The following is a 10,435-nucleotide window of genomic DNA, read 5'->3' as shown; positions in this document are numbered from 1 at the left end:
TCCTTTTGTAATGTCATGCTGACTCATGTTTACTTTGCATCCACTCTAACTTTCCATTCTTAGGATTATGCCTTCCTACCCACTTACATCATCGTTTAGTATCTTGTCCTCCCCCTATTTGAAATCAACAGGCAACAAGTCTTGAATTGGTCAGAGAAGCTCTCTTGATTCTACAGTTCTCATCTCTGGTAATGGCTGCCACAGAAAAAAGGGGAGTGGGCAACCCACCACTGCAGAGACAGGAGCTGTGTGTTAATGGGTCGGCCCTCTGCTCTGCTACAGTTTGATGTAGTGGTTAAGAGCAAGGGACTGTTTCCCCAGTTGAAGCCAGCTAGGTGACCTTGGGTCAGTCACAGCGCTCTCAGAGCTCTCTCAGCCCCACCAACTTCACAGGGTGGTTGTTGTGAGGATAATAACAACACACTTTGTAAACTGCTCTGAGTGGGGTTAAATCGAATGTCAGATTGGTTGCTTCCACACACGTGGGATAATCCACTTTCAATACTCTTTAGTGAACATTTGGAACTGCTTTTCCATGGCTGCTTCCACACACGTTGGATAATCCACTTTCAATACTCTTTAGTGAACATTTGAAACATTTTCCATGTGTGGAACAAAAAATCCACTTCCAAAGGATTGCTAAAGTGCATTGAAAGTGCATTATTCAAGGTGTGTGGAAAAGGCCATTGTAAAGGCAAAAAAATGTGGAAAGCAGGCCAGCTTTATAAATTCTGAAAAATAAAAGTCCTTTAAAGGATTTCCTACCCATATATTTAATTCCTAGGCGTTCCCAATACACATTAGATCGGCAGCGCTTCTTACCTACACACAGATCAGCTTCTATGAATGTAAATAGCCGGTAGCCAAACCTACCCCCTTGGAAGCAAACCCGCGGCAGGGAAAGCCCCGCGCCCACCCCCGTCCGCGCCCCGCTCCTCGGCGCTGCCTAGGCAAGCCCTTCCCCGCCCACCTCTCGGTTGTAAGGCGAGCATCCGCCCCAGCGGGGCGGAAGGGAAGCTAAGGAAAGCAGCCAGTCGGGGCGCCCAGCGGGGCCGGAGAGAGGAAAGTCGCGACGGCGGTGAAAGGAGCCGTTCTGCACGAAGAGGGAGAGGCTGCCGGGCCCGCAGCATGGAAGCCTTCTGCGGCTACCCCTTCTGGGTGAGCACCACCGCTTCTCTGCCGGCCGGGAATCGCGCATCCCCGGGCGCGTTCCCTTGTTCAGCTTGAGAAAGGGAAGTTTCACCCTTCGGAAGGTTGCAAACAAGGGGCGTCGTAGGCTTTGGGCGGCCGTGGAGGTCCTTAAAACAAAGGAGGAGGAAGGGGGGGCTTGAATATTACAGATTAGGAGCCTCGAGCAAGCGCGATAGCGGCGCCCAGACTTGCGCGAAATTGGGGGCGGCGGGCGTCTTAAGTTTCTGCTGTGAACTCGTAGTAGGCTTTTGGAAAGGGTTGAGTTCAAGTGGTTGGAGTGGGGAAAAAAGCAAGCGAAACTAGGCGGTTGGAACTTGGGACGGGCGGGAAAGCAGCGCGGAGTGCAAGCGTGCCAGCGGGTAGCAGCCTCTACGAAAGGGAGAGGTACCGGCTTTGTGATGTGGTTTGGGGAAAGCGTGGTGAAAGGCACATGCTTCACGAGATAAGTTCCAGCAGTTTCACAGTGGGAGTCAGAACGGCAGCTCTGCTGCTCGGGGAACCCGTTGGTGTAGATAAAAGGCAAGAGGAGGGCTATAATTTGCCTTGTTTACATCTTGCACCATCCAGAGCCCACATACCGTGTGGTAAGGGACTGGGGAGCTATGCTCGGTTCATTAGCACATGGGCTGTAAAAAAAGACTCACCCACATGTTTAAATACCTGGCAGCTCTGTTCTCACAAATAGATGAATGTTGGTTCCCTCTAGAATCGATAAGGCAAAGTGCTTGGAAACATTTCCAGAATCCAGGTGCGTTTGCACCTTAAGGCAGTTGCCTTCTTATACATGAATATGTTCACTTTATTGTTACTGTGTCATGAGAACACCGGAAGCGACTCCCTGGCTCTGCAGGTTTACTGTTGTGTACCTGGACAAACTGGTATTTTCCATTTCTTTGCTTCTGTACTATTCTATTCCTGTATACAACCAATACATGTTTGAACACAGTAACTACTAGAAGCAACTTTTCATCTCTTTAAGGCATTTCTGTTTCTTCATGGTTGGAGATTCATTCAGTCTCATGCTGGATAGCTACCTCTGGTCCATTTGATGTATGCAGATCCGACATTTATGTATGTGCCATCAAGGAGCAACTGATTTACGGCAACCCAAGCAAGGGGCTTTCAGAGCAAGTGAGAATCCGTGGTAGTTTCCATTGTCTTCCCTGCAGTCCTTCTTAGTGGTCCCCCAAGCAAGTACGGACCCTGCTTAGCTTCCAAGATTGGGCTATCCCACGTCTCCTTCCCTCAGTCCACCAACTGGGATTTTTTAAAAGTTCATTCTGCAACTGGCTAGCCCTCATCTGCTGTACCCTGTAGCGCAAGTGCTGAGGTGAAAAGGCAATGTCTACCTATGAAAATGCTGCTTTGCTGGAAAACAAAATGGAGCGTGTAGGGGAAAGGGAAGACAAGGACTGTATTTGGGCAAATATGCTTGGAAAAAGCTAAACCCCAGCAGCGCTGCCAGTACCTCAGGGAATTTTGCCTTGGATTTGACTGGTGGTTGTGCCTAAGCAGTGCCTGTTGCCTTTTCCCACACTGCTGGCCCCTCCAGTAATGCTGTCCAGTCAGTACCTTGGTTGTTTGGCCATAGATGTGGCCCTAGGTGTCAAGTAAAAGGGTCTAGTATGCAGGGCTTTTTTTCAGAGGGAACGCGGGGGAACGGAGTTCTGGCACCTCTTGAAAATACTCGGCAATAGTGCTTGAAAATAATATGATTTCAAAGAATCCCGTGTGTTTCTTCCTCATTTCTCTCTTGAGAGTTCCGCCACCTTTTTTTCCCAGAAAAAAAAACCCTGCTAGTATGTCACTGTTGGCATGTGTGGTAGAAGCTGCCTGCCGCTGATCTATAGAAAGTGAAGTTTCTTTCCATATTTTTCCTCAGTTGGGTAAGATGGACATTAACATAGATTTCAGAAGGTTAGTTGAACAGGGTTGAAGGGAATTTTCTTGTGATAGATTAGTGTGTTATCCCCTTTTAAATCTCTGTATGTTTATGGAATAGTTTCTTTGAAGGATACACAGATGTCTAAGTCTATGAAGAATTGTCACTTTGTCATTCTACTTTACCTTAAGTGTATAATGGTTTATTTTATAAGGCAGTTTATTACTGGCATAACTTCCCTAGGTTTTTATTAACTTATTCAGCCCTTTTGTAATGGCCTCTTCAAATTTCACACAAGATACCTTCCTGAGTTTTAAAAAAACTTGTCCAATGGAGCTTTTAACCTCCCCCCTTCTGATTCCACAAAAAATGTGCAAAACATAGACATTGCACAAATCAAACTACCTCTGTCGGAGAAGCTAAGATGTATTACACAGGCCTAGTTCTTATTAACTGTGGTGATATAACCCTGTTTTTGGATAGTACCATGATACTGTAGGTAGGTGCTAAAATAAATCGCAATGCACTTTGTTGTAGAGTTAGTTGAATTCTAAGCCTATTGATTTCACTGGGCTTAGACTTGAATAACTCCAAGGAACCTTAACTTTCAGAAATGCACAGATGATCTCTTCAAGGCAAAGCATATATTTTCACTTCAGCATTTTACCAGCTAAAATAATTTAGCATGGGAAAGGAAGAGGCAGAAAGACTAGAGAACAAGCAAGAGACCAATATATAGCTGCAGGAACACAGAAGAGAGCCACTCCTCTTTCTTCTTCTCCTTCTCTCTGCCAACATCCCAGGGGTCTTGGTCAGGTAAGTATAGAACTGGGAGGTTCTACAGCACAAATTTAATACTTAACAGGTTACAGGCACCATACCTGTCTATTATCTCTCTGGAGAAGATGGCTATGCCTCTGGAATTCTCAGCAGAATAGCCTTCCGAGCACAAACACCAGAGGCAAGAAGGGCTTTAGTCTGGCAACTCTTTGATGCTTCTCATATTGCTGAGCCCTCTTAATCCCATCCAGCTGTAACTCCACCAGGCTCAAATGATGGCTTGCAAACAGCCACTAGCTATTTAACCTTTACTCCGACATCCACATATGTAGTGGAGGCAAAACTGTGGTGCAAGATGCAGACCCTTAAGCACCCCTTGGTATCCTTTTCAGTCTGGCTTCAGGCCTGGGTTTGGGACAGAGATCGCTTTAGTGACACTTGTAGTAAATCTCTGTCTCCAGATGGGTGAGGGGCATCTCTACCGTTGTTGTTACGTCTGTCAGCAGTCTTCAGTACGGTGGACTGTGCAATACTGCTGAGGTTTTTGGACGGCTGAGGGCACTTAGTTATATATTACAATGAATAAGCTGTCAGCTGGTGCGATCTCTGGCTTGGCCCAGTGTCTGAATGCAGTGGTCAAGGGAGAGCAAGCTAAAGTTCCAGGAAAGAAGGTGGTTAGAAGAGCCACTGCTTTAAATGAAATTGTGCTTCCTTCCATTAGTGATGTGTGGCTCGGGTTGCCGACCTCCAGGTGGGGGCTGGAGATCTCCCAGAATCCCAACTGATTTCTAGATGATGGAGATCAGTTTCCCTGGAGATAATGGCTTCTTGGAAGGGTGGACTCTATGGCATTATACCCCATTGACGTCCCTGCCCTCCCCGGCTCTACTGCCAAAATCTCCAGTTCCCCAGCCTGAAAGTTGGTGACCCTACATGTAAGACTGTGCTAAGAGCTTGGGAAGCCTTGCTGGATAATGGCCTGCTGGCGAAACAAGTGTCCATGACAGTGGGAAGGAAAAACTTTTCCTGCTCCATTTAGTAAGGAAACTGACTCCTATTTGAAGACCGCTGATCTGGACGCAGTGATTCATACTTCAGTAATCACAAGGCTAGATTACTGTAACAACGCTCTGATTGTGGCTCCCTTTGAAGCCTATCCAGGAACTGCAGTTGGTGCAACATGCTGCAGTCTGTTGTCAGGCTGCTGATTACTTTCTAGGTCCAACTCAAGGTGCTAGTGCTCACCGTTAAAAGCCCTGCATGACCTAAGGCCTGCATACTTGAAGGACTGCCTCTCCCTCCAGGTTTCCACGGGGCAGCTTTGTTCTTCTCAGCAATTCTCCTTTCACTACCCTCTTTTTTTCTAAGGCACATTCAGTATCAGTCTGGGCACCAGCCTTTTCAATATCTGAAGAAGGGAGCTCTGACTCTCGAAAGCTTACCCTCTGAAAATCATTGAGCCCCAGTGTCACTGGATTCAACCTTTTTTAAGTGCTTTCCCCATGCCTCTGAAGCTGCCTCCTGGAAGACGCCCCGGGGTGGGGTGGGGGGAGCTTCTATTCTCCTGACCTTCCAGTAAGGCTGCAAACGCAGAGGTATTCCAGAGACTTTGGGGGGAGCCTGAGCAAGGGGAAATCCCCTGCTGGTGGGGCCACAGTGCATTTTTTAGATTGGTTTTTAATGAGTTACAACTGTAATTTCAATGTGTGTTTTATCGGATTAATTTCATTCTGTTGTAAGCCAATTTGGGTTCCTGAGATACTCAGGAGAAAGGCAGGCTTATAAATGTATTGCATAAATAAAATAAGTCATGGAGGTATCTAAAAGGAACAAGCGGAAGACACATTTGAAATAGCCCCAGCCTTTTTTTTTCAGGTTCTCTGGGTAGAAACAGTGTTGCCAACTTTTCTGTTGCCATAGGGCCCCCATGCCAATGAAAACTGTATCAGAGGAGCAGCAGTGGCAGCTTTACTCATTGCCGCTTCTGTGTTGCACAAAACTGGAAATTGTCACATTTCTTTCTGCCATGCATGCTGAACAGACCTGGGAGCCCTTAGAGGAAAAATGTGGCAGCCTTACAAAGAAGCAGCTGACCTCTTGCTGAAAAATGTGGCAGCCTTACAAAGAAGCAGCTGACCTCTTGCTGAAAAATGTGGCAGCCTTACAAACAAGCAGCTGACCTCTTGCTGGTTCCTTCTGCTACCTTCCTTGTGCTGTGCCCAGCACAGGATGGAAGAACATCCTTGCCTCATTGAGCCCTGCATGGGTGTCTGTGAGGAACAAGGAGATAGTGATGAACAACAGGCAGCAGCTACAACAGACAGTACTTGTTATTAGGTGCTCATTAGAGGTTGGTGAATAGTTAAGAGAGGGTGCACTCCACCTAGGTATTTTCCATTTTGAACACCTCAGCCCCATTTCCTACTCTCACAGTGGGTGTGCACTAGGCTGGCAGTCCACTTCATATTTGCATTTGGAGACTTAACTTTTCAGAAGGTGAAGAAGGTGGTGTCACTAAGGTAATACTTCCCCATCAGATCTAGGGAGTTGCATTGGAACTTTGTCCCTGGTTAACTGTACGTTTTGTTCCATGTGTATTGGCTGTGACTGTGCAAGGAAAAATGATGCTTTAAATATTTATTTAAGACATTTGTCTCTCCAGATCATAAATAATGAAACCATTAAAACTATTAAATCATGAAACCATTAAATTTGACAATAAAACCCCAGAAGCATAAAACATTTACCATTCTAAATGAGCCTCCTAACAGTTTCCAGGATAGAAACAGATTGGAAAAGCATTTAAAAGAATGATCCCCTAGGTGAAAACCTGGGTAAAAAGAAATTAGAGAGCAGGGTAGGTGTCAGGTGATCCCCTCAAGACAGAGGACATTCTACAGATAAGGGTCTACCACTGAAAAGACCCTATCTCTGTTCGCCACCTGCTACACCTCTGTAAGCAGGGGCAGAGAACGGAAGACTTGTTAAATGAGGGAGTGTTTATATGCATGTGTTTTAGATGGCATCAGTAACATTATTCTTTGTTTAACACATATAAAGCCAGGGCTTTTTTTGGTGGTGGAACTCCATGGGTTGCCCTCAGAGAAAATGGTCACATGGCTGGTGTGGCCCCGCCCCCTGATCTCCAGACAGAGGGGAGTTTAGATTGCCCTCCACACCACCGAGCAGCACGGAGGGCAATCTAAACTCCCCTCTGTCTGGAGATCAGGGGGCGGGGCCACCAGCCATGTGACCATTTTCAAGAGGTTCCGGAATTCCGTCCCCCCTGAAAAAAAGCCCTACATAAAGCTTTATTATGGCAGCATTATTTTTCAGGTCAGTGGGAGCTGTATTTTAGGTCTCTTATCAGAACTCAACATTATCTTGAATAAGATTTAAAACATAAAATGTGAAAACGGAGTCTAGCACAAGTGGTAGATTCTACAAACACTTTTCTGGCTAGACATGCAGTTCAGCTTCTCTTGCCTTGCTTTCAAAATCTGTTTCTGGCAAGTATTGAAGGACTGTAATGATGTTGCAACAACATATTAATAACACGTAGCCCAGTCTTCACTGAAATGAATGAAAATTGAACGAGTGGCAACTCATCATTTTTAGTAAAACAACATGAATTTTAAAATCTAATTTGCCCTCTACTTTAGGAACCTTAGCTCTAAGATAATGCCTAACATAGCAAGAATGCTAATAACATCGGAAGAGCTAGCAGCATATAGAACATACATATGCATATAAAAACCAGTAGTGTTACATATGCTTCTATATTACCCAATACCCACCTTTAAAAATACTTTTTAATCATCACCTTTGGTCTAAGAACTACTCCAGTGCTTATGGATCCCGTGAGGTGAAGTGAATGTCCTAATAAGAGAAGTTCTAGATGAAATGGGTGGAGTTTCTTAAGATTAAATTAAGAGGTTAGTGAAACCAAAACACCAACTCATTTTTACTTCACTTGCCGCCTCCAGACTAGACCTTTCCCTTACTTCCCACTTATATTTTCTTTTACCTTTCCATAAAGGCACCCTGTTCTACTTTCTCAACAACAACAAGATTCGATTTACATACCACCCTTCAGGACAACTTAATGCCACACTCAGAGCAATTTACAAAGTGTGTTGTTACTGTCCTCATGACAATCACCCTGTGAGGTAGGTGGGGCTGAGAGAGCTCTCAGAGAGCTGTGACTGACCCAAGGTCACCCAGCTGGCTTCAACTGGAGGAATGGGGAATCAAACCCAGTTCTCCAGATGGTTGTTGTGGGTTTTCCGGGCTGTATTGCTGTGGTCTTGGCATTGTGATTATCTACAATGCCAAGACCACGGCAATACAGCCTGGAAAACCCACAACAACCATCGTTCTCTGGCCGTGAAAGCCTTCAACAATACACCAGTTCTCCAGATTAGAGTCCTGCCACTACACCAAACCACTACACCAAACTGGCTCTATGACCTATCACCTCTGACATCAAGATCAATACTCCACCCAACAGATGCTTAGAGAAATAAGAGAGACACTCCTTTTCATCTAGTCTTTCCACTTTCTCCTGTTCGCCCAAAAGATTTCTTGCTGTTAATGTGCCCATGTTTACCCACAGTTTCTGCCGGTTTCCCAGCTTGCTTATTAGACTTCCTGGCTTCCCCCAAAGCCCAGGCCTTGCTCCATTGTTTTTTAAGTTTTACCATGGTGATAGATTTCTGTGTGTAAAGATGACTGCTTCTACTTTCCTGGATAATCACAAAAGGAGATAAACACTGAATGCCGCACTGTCTGTGGCATGGCAGCAGCACCAGATTGAGAAGGGGGAGCTAGTGTGAGCCCTGATGATCCATGGATAAACATACTTGGATTAGTCTCCAGCTCAGATGTCAAGATTGCTGCATCTTCAAGGCTAGCACCATCCCTGGAAGCCTTCTGGACTAGATTGAAGACCTTGTGGTGATGTGGGGAGGGGCTGTTAATGCCGATGCTGCTATTGGATTGAATCTCTCTAAAACCTATATGCATGGAAGAACTTTTGTGCATGGAAGTGCAACAGGCACACCTCCTGCGGCAGCCTAAAATACCTAGAAGCACTGCTGCTTGAGGATGGGGAGCCAGTGCCTGGGGCAGAGGCGGGGCTTCCATGGGACAGGAGGAATGGCAAAAATCCCCCCCCCCCACACACACACATACACACACAACTGAATCTAATCCATTATTGTTTATGGCTTTGTGCTTTAAATGCTATTTACTTGGTTTCATTATGTATATGTTAGTCTTTCGGTATGTTGTATGCTGCCCTGGGGGCCTTGACGATCAAAATCTAGTATAAAAGTATGCCAAGCATTAATGTAGATAATAATGGCCTGATATTTTTTTATCTTCCTTGATAGAGTAGCAGCGCTATGACTTGGTGCTTATCTATATGGCCCTACTTTATTGCTTTTCCTATCTACTACTTCTCAGCATGATCCTATTTTACAGCAAATGAAGCAATATGCACTCAAGAGATCAGGGACCTAAAATCTCTGCAGTTGTCAGTAGTTAATGCACCACCCACTGATTCTAATAAATACACTGATGTAAAGTTAAAGTAAATTGAGCCAGAGACAGGGAAAGCTAGTCAGCAGGGGGATGGGAATTCTATAATTCTGTAGTAGAGAATGCAAAATGTGATCTATGGCTGGCGGTTATCTATGGGCTTTATTCCTACATGTTCCTGGGTGGCTTTGAAACCTTGGCCATTTCCACACACATTGAATAATGCACTTTAGCAATCCTTTGGAAGTGGATTTTTTGTTCCACACATGGAAAAGCTGTTCCAAATGTTCACTAAAGAGTATTGAAAGTGGATTATCCAACATGTGTGGAAGCAGCCCTTGCATCCCATAACGTATGCATGTATCATTATCGTGTGGTTTATTTCCTCTGATGTTGGTACTTGCATGTAGTTGGGGGACAATTATGAGAAATTATGAGAAATGATTTTATCTGTACATAAACATAAGCAGGTGAGGTGAATTGTTATAACGATCAGTGCATCACGTCCTGAATTGGCCATTACTTTTGGATTTCTGCATTGCTATGTATTTGCTGCGGATTTGAAGCCAAGAGTGATTTGGGATAATGAAATATTGGCCTAGTCACAGCAGTAACTATTAGGGTTGCCAGCCCCTCACTTGGGGTGAGAATCCCCTGCTCCAAGCTGCTACCCTAACACTACTTACCTGGCCAATGGGAGTGGGGTTGGGAAGTTGTGGGGAGGCTGACTGGAGCATGTGGTAAGATGGCACCTAATGACATCACTTCTGGTTCAAATTGGAAGCAATGGGGTCTCCATGAGATCTTTAGGAATCCGCCCAAAATATAGTGTGTTTGCTCCGAAAGATTTGGCCCCACCAAGACTCTTATCGCTTCCAGTTTGAATCAGAAGTGACATTATCAGAAGGCCACAGAGCATGCATGCTGGCATCCTCCTGACACTCCCCCCCCCCCATTTCAAAGTTGGGGGACTTGGCAACTCTGGTAAAACGTTTTGAAAGAGCAGCAACTGTCTCCCCCACTCCCACCTCATTTCAGCTT

The 10,435-nt window shown here is 45.3% G+C and overlaps 1 protein-coding gene across 1 annotated transcript in view; it reads left to right on the top strand.

The window, feature by feature from the left end:
* The first annotated feature begins 1,057 nt into the window (after positions 1-1,057).
* The window catches only part of ABCC3 (ATP binding cassette subfamily C member 3), a 109,874-nt gene continuing 100,496 nt past the window's right edge, over positions 1,058-10,435 (top strand). The window contains exon 1 of the mRNA XM_054976234.1: positions 1,058-1,158. Coding sequence (XP_054832209.1) covers positions 1,129-1,158 — 30 coding nt within the window. The 5' untranslated portion in view covers positions 1,058-1,128. The remainder of the gene's footprint in view (positions 1,159-10,435) is intronic.

Source organism: Eublepharis macularius, chromosome 4 (genome assembly GCF_028583425.1).
Source record: "Eublepharis macularius isolate TG4126 chromosome 4, MPM_Emac_v1.0, whole genome shotgun sequence".
Classification (NCBI taxonomy): domain Eukaryota; kingdom Metazoa; phylum Chordata; class Lepidosauria; order Squamata; family Eublepharidae; genus Eublepharis; species Eublepharis macularius.
Note: the sequence above shows the minus strand (reverse complement) of the source record. Positions and strands in the feature narration are given on the sequence as shown.